Source organism: Propithecus coquereli, unplaced genomic scaffold, assembly GCF_000956105.1.
Source record: "Propithecus coquereli isolate 6110/MARCELLA unplaced genomic scaffold, Pcoq_1.0 Scaffold816, whole genome shotgun sequence".
Lineage (NCBI taxonomy): Eukaryota > Metazoa > Chordata > Mammalia > Primates > Indriidae > Propithecus > Propithecus coquereli.
The window spans coordinates 202,537-220,403 of NW_012154352.1; the positions used below are offsets into that span (position 1 = coordinate 202,537).

Below are 17,867 nucleotides of genomic sequence, written 5' to 3' on the forward strand. Positions count from 1 at the left end.
GTTCATTAGGTGAATTCTATTGTTCCATATTGTACACATATATCATAATATCACATTATAGTACATAAATATATAAAATTAAAATGTGCCAAATAAAACCGAAAAACAAATTTAAAAATACATTCATTTCCAAAGCTCATATTTGAGAAAAAGAAACAACCTCACAGTATATTGTTAGTGTGCAGACCTGTGTTGCTTTTAGATATCCCCATGTGTACAGAAGAAGAGAGTGTGCACATAAACGTGGGCATCGGGTAGCCATTTTCTGGAAGGACACACAGGAACCCATTGGCCACAGTCACTACTAGGGTGTGGCTTAAGAAGTAAGCTTATTTCTATCATAAACTCTTCGGGACACTTTTATTTTTTACCAAGTGCATAATTTTTCCTGAAATCCTGGTTTGAAATGAATGAAAATGTTTCTCCACCTCACAGAAAATGCCGTGCTGAGCAAATGCTTGGAAGGAAGGACACCGTCTCCAACACCTGTCTAATCCAATGCTTCCATTGTATGCCCCCATCCTTGGCCTGGCTCAGACCTCAGAACTTCCCCCCTGCACCCCCATGCTACAGCGTGTGCCTTCCAATATTCTGTCCACACTAGCCCTAGAAGAGCTTTCTGGTACCCAGATCTAACTTCTCCCTCCCCTGCTCAAACACCACCCCTGGCTCCCCATTAACCTTGGGGTAAAGTTGACCATTAAAACTTCTCTCTTCCTCTATCTCGGTCTTATCCCTCTCCACACCTTTGCCCAGCCCATCTCCTTGACCTTGAACACTCTTTCCCAACTGCACCCAAATATCTACTGACCATCACTTAGGGACTCAGCTGAGACACTTTTTAACCCCCAGTCCTGCTTCTCTTCCTCTCAACTCTATTCACGCTCCTGTGGGCTGGGAATGTCCTCATGGGGGACTGTTCCCCCACCAGACTGGGAGCACCTGAAAGGCACATCCCTGGCCTGGGTCATTCCCAGGTCTCCAGAGCACAAAAAAAGTGCTGGGCACAGAACTGCGGGTGGGAAGGCAGCGTGGGAGTGTTTGCTACATGGAGGCTGGGTGGGTGAGTGACCCAGATGTTCTGGACAGGAGACGGACGACTTTTACCTCTGGGTCTCCTTTGTGAATCCCTGGACTGGACAGTCGGGTAGGAATTAGGGCACAGAGGAGCAAACTCAGTGAGTGAAGCTGTTTAAAGCAATGATATTTAATGGAGAAAAGAAAGGGAGTGGAGACGAGGTTCATTAATGATCACGTGCTGAGTGGCATCATTAGACCTCACAGATCATTACTAATTCTCTCAGCAACCCCAGTCTTTCTGGCCCGAAAACCTGCAATCATTCCCCTGATAGCCAACTGAGTCCCAAGTCTTGTCTCCGGGCTCTGCTCCAGTTACCACTAAGAAATACCAGTAGAATCAAGAAATACAACTTCTCTCCTCTCCACCTTGGCAGCAGAACCAAGGAGAGGGGCTCAGGAATGGCCACGAGGACCTGCACTCACCATTCAATCTCTTTCGGCTCGCGGTCCCTCAGCAGCTCTTGCACCTCCTGCCGGCAGCACTCCTGATATTCTGGGTGCCTCGCAAGGTTGTACAGGACCCAGGAGAGGCCACTGGCCGTGGTGTCATGGCCTGAGGTGCAAGAAGGTTGAGGTGGGTCTCTGAGCTGCTTCAGCACCAGAGGGGTGGACAGTGCCCTTGCAAGGAGGCCCTCAGGGAGGATGGGAAGGATGGAGTATCCCGGTCCATCCACCTCATCCGTGGAATGGAGAGACCCCTGTCCCCACACTGGGACCCTCACCCCCAAACATGAAGGTATCAGCCTCCGCTCTTATCTCCTCATCTGACAACTGCCTTCCACCTTCATCCTGGAGAGAAAGCAAAACCCAACAAATCTCACTAGCTCTGAGTCTCTTGAGTCTAACCTGAGACAATGTCTGAAGATGCATCCTCCTCCCAGAAACCCAAACCCACCCTGCACTCCTAGATCTCTCCTGGACACCATAGCCAGAGCCCTCGTCTTAAGGGCTTCCTCGCTGCCTGCCTCACCCCCTCTTTCTTTTATCCCTGGTGGGATTAATCAGTGACCCATGAATATTTTCATGTTTCTGTATAATGAGGACTTCTGGGGAAAAAGTTGCTGGCAACCTGGGTTTCAGAATGTTTAAAGGACAATTTGCCTTGGAGCTCAGAAATCAAGTGTTGCTCCAAAGATATTTGCTCACATTCTAGGGTGGTAAACACAGAGAATCTTATCTCCCCTGAAGGCATTTGGTTATAAACCCATAGTCATTTCCTTCTCACTGGAGACTAGTTTACACTCCAGAACAAAGTTCTCTCTCTCTCGCTCTCTGGCCGGAGGAAGGCACAGATGTGCGAGCTGTTCTCTATGAGCTCCAAGGCTCGTAATATTGGGGCCCCTCTGCTATGGTGCAAATTCTGGTGCACTAAGAGGTAAAACATTGCATTGCCCTAGGAGGAATTGGGGAGTGGGTCCCTTCCTGACTCCAATAATTTCCATGCTCCCCAGAGCCCACTGGGTCAAGTCCAAGTTCTTGGATTTGACATTGGCATGAAGCTCCCCATTCTATCTCTTGAGTTCAGGTCCCAGGAAGCCCACCTTGCTCAGCAGGAGCACATCAATGAAGTCCAAAGTCTTGGTCTTGGCTTTGGCCTTGAGGAAGTCATCAAGACCCTGACTGGGCAGGGTGCGGCGTCTCTCCTGGATGACGGCATTTGTGAAGTTGTGCACCAGGCGGCAGGCCTCGCGGAAGCGCCGCCCATCGCGGGTGAGATAGTACAGGAAGTCCATGTACAAGAGGATGTTCTCGCTTCTTTTTTCTATAAGGGCACTAAGCTCCAGGATGGTGGCAATGTATTCACTGGGCTTCCTGCAGGATGAGGGAATGCGGAGGAAACAGCTCAACACACCTGAATCCCCGGGAGGATTTCCCACCAGCAGGCAGGATCTACCTCCCATCAGGAAACTGAGTCTGCAGAAACAGACGGCCCCAGAGATACACAGAGGGCATCAGCCATGAGACTTGGATCTCCAAACCCTCTTCTCTGCCTGCATCCACCTCTGTGAGCTGCCTACATGTCACTAGGCAGCCAGAGCATAGTACAGCTTGGACATCATGCCCCTCCTCCCCTCTGTCTCCGACCCAGTATCCAGTCCTGCCCCTTGTCCTTCCCAAAACTGTGCACACAGCTCAGATGTTATCAGATTCCACCTGGTCCATGGCCCAGCCCCAACCCTAGCCTCCTATATGCAAAGTCACTTCTACTGTTTGCTGTATATCCTCTACTCCTCCTAGCCTCCCTTCCTTCACCCAGACATTTCTACCTACCCTTCCCTGCCCTTCAAAGTCCAGCTGTGAGATACCTCCTCCAGAACAGCTCTTCTGGTTGTCCTCAGTCTTCCCTCACCCACTCACCGCCTTGGGTCCACAGCTCAAGTTCCCAGGCCCTGGGCAAGGACTCACTCCTGACAATGGCTGTCGAAGCTGAAGATGCATTTCTGCAGACTGTCCAAGGTCATGAGGCTGATGTGCTCAAACATGTCCAGACGGGCACTGCCCTCCGAGGCCAGGCGCTGCCACTTGGCCTGGCCAGAGAAGGGGACAGAGCTGGGGCTGGGCCTTACCTCTTTGGAGCCCCTCCCCAACCCCAAACATCAGGATGGACACATTGAGAACCAGCTTCTTGGTCCTCAGGCCCAGGTAGCCATCTCCAGGGAGGACCTGGCTTGGGTGAAAGCAGAAGCTTTTACTATTAGTGGATGAAGACCCCATGGCTGGGAACAGGAGACCTGAGTTCACGTTTCAGCTCTGCATCCTATGCTGAGTGTGCCCTTGGGCAACCCAGTGCCTTCCCTTAGGTGCCACCTGTCAAATCTTCAGGAAGATTTAAGTTGACCTGCTTTGGTGAGAGATAAACCGGGTTAGAATCCCTGCTCCACCACCCCAGGACTCACTACATGGGTAGACTTGAGCAGCCCCTCTAATGTTTCTGGACAGCAGTTTCCTCTTCTGTAATGGGGTAAGAAGAGACTCTAACTGACAGGAGCATTAAAATTAAATTGGACAATTTATATCATGTCACTGGCACAAGGAATCCTTTCTGTCACATAGTGAGTGCTCAAAAATGTTGGCTTTCCACATCTTTATTGTTATAAATGGACTGCAAAAATATCCCTATGTTGGTAGAAGTCGTCTTCCTTGGGCCCTGAGCATCCTTGCTGGGCATGTCAAGAATGCAAAGACCTGTGATCTTAACCTGGGTCATTTCTTCACCCTGTGTTTGAAGAGAAGAACCTTGAGGGATAAGGTAATGATTCCCCTGGACACCTACCAGGCTGTGTCTGCTTGCTGTAAAATCAGATTCCCTAAGCCTAGTGCTCCTCCCCTGCACCGCAATGGACTCCAGGAACAGGCATCGATAGGATCCCGCCTGTGTCACCCACGTGGGATTGAGCGGCTTGGAAAAAGGAGGCAAACCAAGAAGAAGCACGTGCTGTTGTGCCGTGAGTAGTAAACCACCCTTTGTCTCTGACCCTGGAGTCTCATGTCTGTGGCAGAATCCACGAAAAAGTAACACACTAACTTATAACCTTGCGAGTAAGAAAAAAATCTTAGGCAAGTTCAAAAAATCCATATCCTACCTGGAAACCATTCTTGTAAGTGAATTATCAGAAAAATGGAAAAGCAAACAGTACCTTTACTCACCATTAAAATGGGACTAATCGATCAACACTTATGTGCACATATGGAAATAACATTCATGGGAAATCCAGCGGGTGGAAGGGGGCAGGAGGGGACGGGTAATTCACACCTAACGGGTACAATGCCCACTACCTGGGTGCTGAACACACTTACAACTTTGACTCAAACGGTACTAAAGAAATTTTTGTAACCAAAATGTTTGTACCCCCATTATAATCTGAAATAAAAAGGCAAAATATATACATAAATTCCTTACCCCATTCTCCACGAATCCCTCTGCCCACACCCTTTGCAGTGTGATTTTTCAGCAACTTGCACTAAGAGACGGAGCCTACTTTATCCAGCATCCTTTGATTTTGTGCCAGACCTTTGACTTTTTTTGGCCAATACAGTGTGGAAAATGACGACACAATAACTCTACTGAGCTCCAAGAGGCTTTGCAGCCTCCTCTTACTCCCTGGGAGCCCTGTATCTGCTGTGGGGACAGCCGGGGATCCCTTCTGGAGGGAGAGAATTGCGTGGAGGAAAGTCCAGCTGTCCCTGCTGAGGCCGTCCTAGATCAGCCTGATGCTGGCCGAGCCCCACACAGGTGAGAGACTGAGCCAGGATCAGCAACGCTGCCACCTGGCCCGCAGCTGATCACACACCCTGAGTGACCCCTTCCACAGCCACAAGAACCAGCCCACTGTCCCCCAGACTTATTAGCAATCACGAGCACATTGATTAAACCGATGAGTTCAGACGTGGTTTGTTCGCAGCAGTAGCTGCTGTGTAATCTTCATCATTGCTCTCTTGAGCTCACAGGAAGAGAAACAGAGAAACTGACACTGTCTGAGCACCTGCTATGTGCCACGGACAGGATGCCATTACATCATCTTGACCTCCTCTTAAGTAGGGATTATTACACCCATTTTACAGATGAGGAAAGCAAGTCTCCGAGAGGAAGAATCACCAAGCCACCGAGCAGAGCCAGAACTCCAGATCAGACCGCCTGTGGTCCCTCCACCCCAAGGCTCCAGTTAGGACCCCAGTGTCAAGGGACTTACGTGCATTATGCTCACGCTGTCGTTGAAAATCTTCACATAGGGCTTCAGGATGTTGAAATGGAAGGCGGGAGTCAGCATGCGACGGTGGCGGCTCCACTTGTCACCGGCACTCAGCAGGAGCCCCTCCCCTAGTCGGGCAGCGAAGGGCAGTGAGCAAAGGCAGCACCTTCTCCTGCCCCACAAGGCTGTCCCCGCCCCACTACCCTGCAATTACTCACCCAGCCAGGGCTTTATGAAGCTGAAGAAGATATCATCCTTCCGTACAATGGCGGCTGGCATGAATGAGGACAATTAGGGACATGGAGGGGGCAGGGGAGGGGATTGGGGTGGGGTTGGAGGTTCCCAGCCAGGGTTCTGAATTCCCCCCTCCAAGCCCAGCATAGCAGGAAGGGGGCCAAGTGCATACAGAGCAGGGAGGATGTGGGAGGGGAGGGGCCCAGACCAGGCTGCAGCAGACACTAGAGCACCACACACCCTCACAGGGCAGAGCACACACCATCATGCCTTGACATGGCCCCTACATGCCTCAGCATGTCTGCAACAGCCGAACACAGCTCAACACCCTACAAAACACCTTTCTAAGAACCTAGGATACCCTGTCTGCGCAGAACTCTCTGACGCCTCCCGACAGGGATCTCAGACATGTGACCTGAACCCGATGTGTTACCAGTCCTGACATAGCCACGACACACATGACAAAGCCTACATCACCCAACATGGTCTGAATTGACCTGAAATGGTCTGACATGAGCTCAGCATGACCCACGGTTGGGCCCCAGATGGGATTTAAATATAATCTTGTTAATGTCCCAGATGTAGACCAGGTGTGAGCCAGACTGTGCCCCAGCTGTGATCCAAACATACCTTAAGGCCTGCCATAGACAAGACTCGTATCTCAGACAGCTCACAGAGGGGCCCTGGGTCCCAGACCTCAGACAAGCCCCAAATACGGCCCAGATGTGACAAGCAGGAGAAAAAGCAAATCTCAAACACTTCAGACAAGAACCAGATAGGCCCCACCATGTTCCAAGTGACCTTGGCTACAGCTGAGCCCCAGACCTGGTGATCGCCATGATTCCAGGTGTAAACCAGGTGTAACCAGGTGTAACAGGGACCAGGTGCCATCTGGACCCAGGTGTAAATATACACATGACAAGATGTGTCCATACAGCAGATGCCACACAGACATGCTCAGACATGAGCAAACAGGACCAGAGGTCAGACAGAGGTCAGACAGGTCAGTCCAGGGGAGACAGAGGCAGTGTCTTCTCCACCGCCGCAGCCCCTCCTGTCTGGACTCGGGTCCCCAGACCAGCTGGAGGCAGCACAGAGACCGCAGCAGTGGGCGAGCTGTGGCCAATGCACTGTCCGTCTGAGCAAAGAGCACGGGCTTGATGCAGGTGGGTGGAGGATGCGGACGACCACGTCCCACGGCCTCAACCGCTGGCAGCGACATCCCCAAAGGTGCTGGCTCGGCCCTGCGTGTACAGGAGACCGTCCTGCAAGCCCCGAGTCTGGAGAAGAGCAGACAGAACCCAATTCACAGTCTTCCAGGCTGCCAGGGAGAAGGACCTGTGAGGTAGAGACACAGCCCGGAGCCCTGGGGAGTCCGTCCCGCGTCTCATCAACCTCTGCGCTGAGCCTCTGCCTTGGCATCCCCCCGCCATTCTCAAACGCAGCAACCAGGAGCCTCAGTGACTGGACAGGAAAAGCCATTCCCTGTTTGGATCCTGTTGTGGTTTGAATGTCTGCCCCTCGGAAACTCACGTTGAACGTGGATCCCCACGAGGCGGAACTGAGAGATGGGGCCTTCAAGAGGCGGCTGGATCCTGTTGGGTCTGCCCTCCTGAACACACTCATCCATTGAGGGGTTAATAAATTAATCTATTAGTGGGTTAATGGATTAATGGGTTGTCACGGGAGTGGGATTGGTGGCTTTATAAGAAGAGGAAGGCAGACCTGAGCAAGCACACTCAGTCCCCTGCCCTGCGGTGCCTTCTGCCATGCTCTGACACAGCACAAGGCACTCGCTAGAAGCTGACCAGATACAACAGCTCAACCTCGAACTTCCCAGCCTCCATAACTGTGAGTATAAATTTCTTTTCTTCATAAATCACCTAGTGTCAGCTATTGAGTTACAGCAACAGATGAACTAAGAGAGATTGTAAATGCCAGTTCACCTTGGCTGTCTCTCAGCCCATTTTCTACATAGAGAAACTAACACTCTGAATGATGAAGCCCCTCACCCACAACCTCCAAGGTAGTCAGGGGCATGCCTGAGACCTCAGCTTGGCTCTGTCTGAATCCAGGGCCTGAGTTCTTATCATCAAATTCCTTTGTGCCGAAAAACAATAGCTCTGGAAGCCACACACCTGGCAAGACTGGGCAATCAGAGTCATAGTGAGTAGGTGAGGAATTGGTCCTGTGACCCAGGCCAGGACAATCACAGTGAATCTCAGGCTACTTATGGAAGGTCTGAGGAAAAGAGGAGATTTCCGAAGCTTCTGGAACCCCTCAGGGACACCACGAGGAAAGGGTGGCCTTGCAAGAAAAAGTGATACAGTAAAAGATAAAACCAAGAGGGACACAGATGGCTGAAGAGATTCAGACCTGGATCCAGCCTTGCCTGAAGGCCACCCTCTCTGGACTTTATGGTCAACAGATTTCTTTTCTTTGCTGAAATGACATGAGGGTCAGTTTCCATCACTCAAAACTGAAAGAGATGTCAGAAGCCAGAGAGACCCAGGGACCTGCCCAGAGTCACTCAGCATTTTAGCTTTAGAGCCATAGCCTCTGTGGGATGCTGCCTGTTTCCCTGGTCAGCCTGGCCTGCCCAAGGAAGGGAGGGCAGAGGGCAAGGGAAGGGCACCAGGCTGCAGTGGGGCTCCTTGGAGATTCCTGGGGCCTGGAGCAGAAGAGCAATGAACTTAGGGCAGACGAGCCACCGGATGGGGTAGAAGGAGCTGACCCACAGTGGTGGCACTCATGCAAGCGGTCCAGGTCCTCCACCAGCTGCCAGTTCTCCTCGTTGTCCTGGACTTGGGCACATGCGAGGCTGACAGCAGGCCTGGCAGGGAGCCTGGAACACTAATGGTGCCCACTGCGTCACCCTTCCTGCACTTAAAAAGTTCCTCCTCATCAATCCAGACCCAGCTCTAGCAACTCCTCCTGCAGGAAGCCTTCCAGCCTGCCCCAGCAGAAACTTAGTTCTACTCTGAGCTGTCATAGTGCATCTTCGTCTGGTCCATTCCTGACCACATGAAGTTGGGGAGTTCCCCCAGGAGAAGGCCTTGAACTGACAGGCCTCCTAGGGCCCCAGTGGTGCCCAGGACACCAGGGCAGGGAGCAGAGGACAGTGCAGGGAGGAGACACTGAGGTGGGAGCGGGTGAGTACATGCAGGGAAGAGGAAGGTGGCTAAGGGAAAAGGGGGAGGAAGGGACCCAGGTACTTCAGGGGTAAAGCAGGAGCATGGGAGAGGAGGGGCTAGAAGCCCTTGGATGCGCCGCGGCGCCCACCACCACTAGCTCTGCATGGTACCTGACGCATTCAGAACAGGTCGGAGGGTGTCGGGGTGGCACAAAGTGATGACGGGGAGGATAGGGCCCAGCCAGCACTTAAAGCCCTGGGGGTAGGTGGCCACCAGCTGAGTCTCTTCCCTCAAACCCTCCTCTGTGGGGGGGACCTGCAAGCAAGACAGGGCCGTCACCTCCTGTGATGGTTAATTTCAGGTATCAATGTGACCGGGCTAAGGGTTGCCCAGATAGCTGGTAAATATTATTTCTACGTGTGTCTGTGAGAGTTTCCAGAAGAGACGAGGAGCTGAATGGGTAAACTGAGGAAGGAAGCTCTGCCCTCCCCAGTGTGGCAGGCAGCATCCAACCCACTGAGGGCCCAGAGAGAACAAAAAGGCGGAGGAGGGGACTTGGCTCTGTCTCCCGGAGCTGGGACTTCCACCTTCTCTGCCCTTGGACATCCGAGCTCCAGCTGCTCAGGCCTTCTGACTCGGACTGAGCGACAGCTCCGGCGCCCTGGGTCTCCAGCTTGCAGTCGGCACAGGGTGGGACTTCCTGGTCTCCAAAGTCGCCTGAGCCAGTTCTCATGGTAAATCCCCTCTTCTCTGTCCAGACCTATACCAGATCTGTGTGCCCCGTGGTTGTGTCTCTGTGGAACACTGACTAATACACGTCCCCAGGAGTGGCCACCGCAGGTCCCCCGCAGCCTCTGGAGGTGGCACAGCCTCTGCAGTGAACGGAGTGTCTGGATTCTGCAGAGATGAGGGGATCTCTGCTTCCTCCTGCGCCTTCTCTCCTGGGGCCATCTCCCAATGCCACAGTTGCGGCCCAGGCAGAGGCAGGGGACATGATCTGTGCCCATACATGGGCCAACTTGGCTCCAGAGGAAGGGTTTTCTTGTCCTGGGAGTGGTTCTGGCCTGGGGACAGCCATATGGGGATGTCCACACAGAGGGGGTTGTGGGCAGCAGTGTGACCTCAGGACGTGTCCCTAAGGCAGGTTTCCACATCCCCTCATGTCCTGGCTGGTGCACGTGGGCTTCAGTTCCTCCCATGGGGAAGGGTCTGCACCCTGGGGACCTTCCAGCCTCAGCAGACCCCACGGAGCAGAGGGGAGCTCTACCTGTCCATGTGGACCATGGCTCCCACCTGTGAACACCTTCTGCGCATCAATCTCTGCATAGTGAGTCCTGAGAGCTCTGCACTGAGCCTAAGGACACACCCATTGCCCCTGCCATTACAAGTGAACAGGTTGAAGCCACATCACCCACAGGGAAGAGCAGGTCCAAGTCAGAGGGCAAGGTGTGGGGAGAGGGGAGTTGGGAAAGGCTCCTGAGAGGGGAAGCGAGCGGCCAACTGTCACGCAGGTTGCACAGCAGGGCCCACTGGGACATCTTAGTGGGGAAGAGCAGGGTAAGAGGAGGGGGCCCAGGAAGGGCCGGGGTGGGACACTGTCCCCACCTGTCTTCTGGCCCAGCTGTGCCCCTGTGTGTTTAGGGGAGTGGGGGAGTCACAGCCCAGAGAGGGGCAGACACAAGACACGGGCCAGGCAGGGAGGTCCAGGCAGGGCCACCCTGGACACTGCCCCTCAGGTGGCGTCAAGTCCCACGGTGGAGAATTGGGAACACCAGGGGTCCCTGCTCTGTGCAGCCCTCCCCGGGAGCCCTCACGGTGCACCAATGTGGGAAGACAGGCAGGAAAAGGGTGCTGAGCGGGCTGGGGTGGGAGGACAAGGAGAGGACAGAGGCCTGGGACGGCACAGCAGAGCAGTGAGGCAGTGAGCAGAGGAGTGAGTGAGCCGCCTCCCTCGCTTCTCTGCCGTCCCAGACCCCAGCCCACCTCCAGCCCCGGCTCCATGAGCCCCTTCCTGTCCTGGGGAAGTCCACCCACCCTGACACCCCAGACCCGTCCTGCTGCCACACTCACCAAGTCCAGGTGACCCCAAAACCAGCTCCGTTTCGGAGGCTGCGGGAAACAGCGGAGGCGGCGGCAGGTGTCATAGAAGGCATAGGTCCAGGCCAGGACGCGGGCCAGGAGCCAGGAGGCCCCGACCAGCAGCAGCAGCAGCCATGGGGAGGCTGCCAGGGGCCCCAGGCCCAGCCAGGACAGGCTCAGCTGTGACATCCTGCAGGGCAGACGGGTGCAGGGGGAATTCCTGAGGCCCAGGAGAGGGAAGGGCGCTCCGGGGCCAGGACAGAGGGGCAGGGGTGGGGAGGGGAGGGCTCAGAGATGGGGACACAGGGGCTGAGAGCAGGGAGGGAGACCCAGGGACCCCAGGGGAAGAGGCAGATTGAGAGGGAGAAGAAAAGGAAGAGGAGGAGGAGGAGGAGGGGGTGGAGGGTGAGGAGGAGGAGAGAGAAAGCTGATTACAGTTTAGAAAGGCCCAGCTGAATCACTGGGAGTCTGCCAAGGGCTCAGTTTCCAGGAAACCACCAGTCCCAGGACCACATTCCTGCAGCCGCCGCAGCTTGGGCAGCCCCCCCTCACCCAGGCCAGGACCGTGCAAGCCCACCTCCCCCAGCCTGGCACCTTCTCTCAGGAGCAGCTTGTCCACACAACCTCCTCTTCCCCTGTCCTGGGTGGTCTTTGCCCTGATCCTGATAATGGCGGCTGCAGCAGGGCCGGGCTGGGCTGGGCTGGGCCTTTCCTGGGCAGGCGGCCAGGACATGGGGCGGGAAGCAGCTGTGTGCAGAAGGACCAGCTCGGGACGACACTGCACTTTCCACATCGGGGTGTGCAGTGAGTGGGGGCGATCAAAGGTGACTCAGAGCCCCAAGGTTTACACACCAGGGTGCGGCAGATAAAAGCATGAAGCGGAGAGTTCAGGTGCCAGGCGAGCAGGGCCAGGCCAACCCTCGTCCCGATCATCTCCTGAGCTCCTGTCCCAGAGTCGGCCTGGAGGAGAACATGCACCATTTCTCGGGGCAGAATTAGGAGGCTTGGAGATGAAAGCCCAGGGACCCAGGCTGTGCAGTCTGGCGGGAGTTCGAGTCCTGCCTGGAGGCAGCCCAGGCCCTGGGTTGAGACATGACCGCTAGGAACAGAAACAAACAATCCAGGCTTGCTGGAGATTATTCCAGTCAGATTCTGGGGATAAAGGGCCCAGCTGCTGGCCGGGTGCAGTGGCCAAGGCGTGTAATCCCAGCACTCTGGGAGGCCGAGGCAGGAGGATCATTTGAGGTCAGGAGTTGGAGACCAGCCTGAGCGAGAGTGAGACCCCGTCTCTACTAAAAATAGAAAATATTAGCTGGGCATTGTGGCTCACCCCTGCAGTCCCAGCTATTGGGGACACTGAGGCAGGAGGATCGCTTGAGCCCAGGAGTTTGAAGTTGCGGTGAGCTAGGCTGATGCCACTGCACTCCAGCCTGCACTACAGAGAGAGACCCTGTCTTAAAAAAAAGAGCCCAGCAACAAGGGCAAACCTGGAGGCTGGGCTCAGCGTCCAAGGACAAGGGGAGGCTCTGGGGGTGAGGCTGAGAGGGGCCGTGAGCACACGGTGTCCAAGCAGGGAGGGCAGAGCCAGGGGACCCTGAGTGGAGTCCTCGTGCTGCTTCATCCTTGCTCTGAGGGTGGACAGTGCCGGCCAGGCTGGACTCATTCTTCCCATCTGGTAAATGGGATATCAGATGAGGTCCTAGTTGGGTGACAGAGGATGGGTCTACAGAGTTGGGAGCCAAAAGAGAAAGTGAAGGGAAGGGGCTGGCAAGTAGCCCTTGAGCCGCTGTGGACCAGGGCTCTGCTCTGTGCAGGAGACTGTAAAGTCCTTCTGCTGTGTGGTCTACATAAACTGCACATACTGTGTGCTTTACATAAAGTGCACCCACTGTGTGCTGGCACTCCACATACATCCTGTCTACTGTGTTCCAGGTGCTCTATAGAAAGCAAAATTACTTTGAGCACAGTACTTTATATAACATGCACCTACTGTGTGCCGGGTGTTCTATGCAAAGCATGCCTACTGTGTGTGAGATGCTCTACATAGAGCATGTGTACTACGTGTCTTGTGATGCACATAAAGTGCACCCACTGTGTGCCAAGCACTCTACATAATCCTGTCTACTGTGTCAGGTGTTCTACATAAAACATGCCTACTATGTGTGCCAGGTACTCTACAGAAAGTGTGCCTTCTTTGTGTCAGATGCTCACCTGCATCACAATGCACAATGCATTTCCACCCCGCTGCCCTCAATTCTGTGGCACAGCTCAGGACGTTGATGGAGAGACCCGAGCAATGTCCTCCAGAGGAGGGAAGATGCCCATTTAACAGAAGAGCGAACTGAGGCTGAGAGAGGGCGAGTCTCGAGCCCCAGTTGCAGAGCTCATAGGAACCCAGGTCTGTCAGACTGTCAAGCCTACACCCTTTCGCTCTGCCGTGCTACTCTGCTCCCATTCACTGGGTACAAGGCCATATTAATCCAGGGACGTCTATAATAGCGGAACATCAGTCAGTGTGGTGGCCCCGGAGGGGAAATATCCTGAGGCCCTTGTATCACCACCTGCCTCCTCCTCCCACACCCAGGACGCTCCACCCAACAGACCTAGTGCCATCCCCACCCTCGGCTCTCCCTGAATTCCGATCAGAATTGCCCCGTGGGGTGTCTCAGGTGCGGGAGGGCTGGGAGGGTGGGGATCCCAGCAGAGCTGCCGAGCAGGAGGGCTGGGAAAGGACAGTCCTGACACTGGCAGGATGTTGGGGAGACTCCGAACCTCCTCCGCCCCCGTCCAGCTCAGTCAGCCAGAGGATTTGGGCAGGTGGTCCCGGACCCCCCTCCTCAGGTGGTGGGGTGTGCCCCCTCCTGAATCTCCTCCTCCTCCAGCGGGGAAGACCTCACCTGCTGGCAGGTTCCTCCGCTTCAGGGTCTGGGGCAAATGCAGAGTCTGACAAACCAGGCAGGGTCCTGGAGACACAGAAGAAAGAGCCCCGGGTGGCCAGAGGGGCTCAGCGGACTGCAAGACCTACTATGTGCCTGGGCTGGGCAGGCAGCCTAGAGCAGGAATGGCGGCCTCCACCCTTCGCCAGCACAAGTCACTGAGCCTGTTCTAAGTCCTTTAATTATATTCACCATCGTTTTTGCCATTTTACAAATGAGGAATAGAGTCTGCAAGGTATTTGTGTGACTACCCGCAGTCACAAAGCTGGGGAGCCAGGCTGTGCCCCGCCACCCAGCCTCGCCTCGTGCACCCTCCACCACTGGGCTGCGCTCATTGGTGTCTGTAAACGGCCATTTCCGCAGAACTCACCTCTCGGACTGTGGTGATAATTAAAAGAGACAAAGTATGTAAACTGCATAAGACAGAGCAACGGCTTAGTAAACGCTACTCGCTGTTACTGATGTTGCTGCTGGTGCCGTGTGAGCTGGACATGGGGTTTGGACTGGGCCCTGCAGGGGTCAGAGGTGTAGACCTTGGCCCTACAGGTCCAGCCTGTTCTCACCATCTGGTCTCTTTGGCTGTCGGTAATGACTCGGGGAGCACCCTCCTGGGCACGGGGAGCCTCGGCCTGAATCCAGAAGGGTTTTCCATGGAGAAGTAGCAACGGGACGCCTTGAACACCTGCCAGGTGTTGAGCACTGCTCACAGCTGGATTCTTGGGGAAGACTTCAGCTGTTTTGGCAGCTGGTGGCTGGTCAGTGCATGGATTCTACCTCCTACCCAATGAAGGGATGAGCCGTGTACCAGCAAGCTACTGCATCCCTGGCAGTCTCTGCTTATATGCCCCCAGGACGGAGAGCTCACCACACACACACACTCGTGGTCTATTCCTTTAAAGAACATTAGAAGGCAGATCCTCTATGGCAGTGGCCTGAAATGTAACCAGTGGTAACACTGATGAAGAGGGGTTTGTTTAAAATGCACCTTCCTTGCTGTGTGTTCGCCTGTCAAGAGGGGAGAGATATGATACCAGTTAAGACCGTGAGGTGCAGAACCTCATGTGGAGCCTGCGACATTTTCTCACAGTGGGGTGGAGAGTGAATGAATGCATAAGCTCCTAGTCGCCATATTTGTGTGAATAGATCCTAGCATGGATAGTATTTCAGCCTGGACTACAGGTACTAATGTACCTATAAGTATTTACATGTTTACATATTTCACTGGTGATATTTTCCCTCTTTTTAGAAAGTAATCCCCACAGGTCTCTATTTGTGGGACCCTGCATGACACTGAGGACTTGGACTCTGGGCTCCAGGAGTGCATGGGATACACCTGAGCTGGCTGGCACCCTGCAGCCTCAGAGGCCAAGGAGTCCTGGGGTGGTCGCTGTCCCTCGTGCTGACGGAGGCAGAGACTCTCCCATTCCCTCTCCTGTCCCCTCACTACCCACGTGGTACTCCAGACACATGGGGATGCTATCAGGGCCCAGAGGGGGTGCTTTAGGGGTTTTGGGGAGGTGTTCACGATTTCCCCACTCACACTCACTTTCGCTGCTAAGCAAAGAAAGGAAGTACTACTGCAGAAATTTCCATGTCTCCTCTGGTGCGTGGCATCTGCCAGGCCAACCCTACTGCCTGTGTCTCCCTTTTAGGGAACTTTTGACACCTGAGTGCAAACACGAGCTGGACCAGAAGCCCCAAATAGCCCCGAGGTTTGTACCCGTTCCCCGTGGGCGTAGCATTTCCCTCCTTTGGGGACTCGGCGGCCTGCTGGTGCTGATGCACCAATTGGGGTCATTCCGCGTGGACCCATGCTGAGTTCAGGGCACTGGCACACATGGACCCACAGCACTGCACTGTGAATCCGTGTGAGCCTGTCTGACTGACTCTGTGTGTCCGTGTTATTCAGGTGCCATCTGTGGTCTGCTGTGGCCTGCAGTCCCCCATGAGGGCAAGACGACGACGGAAACTTTCTCGCCTGTGGCCTCCAGAGCGGCCCCCCACAGGACAACTCCAGGCTCCGCGCCACGTATCATCCCACCCTCCACAGGTGGCCACATCTCTCTCCTCCAAGTGTTTCTGATGCCATTTCTATGCGATTTCAGAGCGTCCTTCTAGGACATGCCCTCTCTTGCCTCCAATGGATGTGGGGAATTTCTGGCTTTTTGGTTCAGCTTTTGGCTCCACCAGATGAGGAACAAGATGTTCTTGTCACAGCGGTGGGACCTTTCTCGTAATGCCACTCACAGAACCCTCGCCTGTGCTTCCTGCTGGTGCTGATGTGTAAACACCAACACTCACGGCCAAGAAACAAGGACAAATGCTCAACATCTCTAATCATCAGGGAAACGCAACTCAAAACCACAATGGATATAACGTAAAGCCAGTGAGAACAGCTTTTATCAAGAAGTCCGAAAACAACAAATGCTGGCGTGGATGTGGAGAGATAGGCACACTGCTACACTGCTGGTGGGACTGCAAACTAGTACAACCTGTGTGGAAAGCAATACAGAGATACCTCAAAGAGCTACAGGTAGCGCCACTGGGTCCATAATGGAGATCGCAGTTGGCAGGCCTGGTATCAGGGGCTCTAGTGGGCATGGATATTGCCTAGTCCCTGGGTGGACGGGACTGTTTCCAGGAACTTTGTCTGTGCAGCTGATGCCAGGATGAGGATATGCTTCAGTGTCTTCAGATAGTGCTCTATTGCCAGGTGCACCCTGGGTGTGGCTTCCCGCAGGCCTTTGGGGGGCCGTTGAATCACTGGGGGGGAGGGGGTCCCGGTGCAGGCCACGCTGCCATGTTTCAGAGCTGAGTGAAGCTGGAATGGAGTCGAGGATGTGGTTTAGGGTCTACAGCTAACACCAAGATCTTCAGGTCTCTCTCTGGGGCCACACACAGGTGCTGTCTCCGGGCAGGTGCCAGGGTGGGCATGCCTGCTCTCAGACCACGCTTGAGAGGGGCTGGCTGCAGCCAATTTCTAGGGCAGTTTTCAGACCCACAATCAGACTGAGGTCAGTGAGTCAGGCTGCAGTGGCGCCGCCAGACGTGCCTCCCGAGGGTTCCTGGGTGGGAAAAATGCCTCTCGATTTGTAGCCAGAACTGAGATTAAGGGGCATCTGAGGATCCCCTGTGAGTCCGAGGTTGGCAGTCCTGCCTGCTGGGCTTCTCTCCTGGTAAAACTCTCGCCAGGAAGACCTGCTCTAGGCCTACAGGCGGGAGGGCGGGGCAGGATCCAAGCCCTAGGGATGTTTTAGGATTTGCTGTGAGACTAAGGCTGGAAGCTCAACTCGGTGGCACCAGTGCTTGCGACTTCCGGCAGTTCTCGTGCAGCCGGGGTTGCTCCGGACCAGAGGCAGGAGAGGCTGAAGCTGGCATTCAGGGCCCCTTCAGAATCTGCTGTGGGACGGAGGCCTGCAAACCTGTAGGTGACACAGATGCATGAGCGGCCCTCTGGGTCCCTGTGTGATCAGGACTAATTTGGGACCACAGCTGACGAGAGACGGAGCTAAGTCACTGGGTAGTTTCCAGGTCCACTGCTGAGGGCGACGGCAGTGAGCCTGTCTGCTGAAGCGCCAGTCACGTGGGTTCCTCCTAGACCCCTTGGTGGATGATTCTGGACGAAGGATCGAGGCCGGCTGGGGCTATAGCTAAGCCCTTCCTGGAATAGGGCCTTTTCCAGATCTTGAGCCAGGACCAAGATCGGCACGTCC

At 54.6% G+C, this 17,867-nt stretch overlaps 1 protein-coding gene across 1 annotated transcript in view; it reads right to left on the reverse strand.

The window, feature by feature from the left end:
* The window catches only part of LOC105825741 (phylloquinone omega-hydroxylase CYP4F2-like), a 16,842-nt gene extending 4,675 nt beyond the window's left edge, over positions 1 to 12,167 (reverse strand). Inside the window, exons 1-10 of the mRNA XM_012663628.1 lie at positions 12,071 to 12,167; positions 11,813 to 11,965; positions 11,210 to 11,408; positions 9,310 to 9,454; positions 5,990 to 6,043; positions 5,772 to 5,899; positions 3,487 to 3,608; positions 2,622 to 2,892; positions 1,803 to 1,869; positions 1,504 to 1,633 (exon numbers count right to left, since the gene is read on the reverse strand). Of these exons, the coding sequence (XP_012519082.1) occupies positions 1,504 to 1,633; positions 1,803 to 1,869; positions 2,622 to 2,892; positions 3,487 to 3,608; positions 5,772 to 5,899; positions 5,990 to 6,043; positions 9,310 to 9,454; positions 11,210 to 11,408; positions 11,813 to 11,965; positions 12,071 to 12,093 (1,292 nt within the window). The 5' untranslated portion in view covers positions 12,094 to 12,167. The remainder of the gene's footprint in view (positions 1 to 1,503; positions 1,634 to 1,802; positions 1,870 to 2,621; positions 2,893 to 3,486; positions 3,609 to 5,771; positions 5,900 to 5,989; positions 6,044 to 9,309; positions 9,455 to 11,209; positions 11,409 to 11,812; positions 11,966 to 12,070) is intronic.
* Positions 12,168 to 17,867: the final 5,700 nt, after the last annotated feature.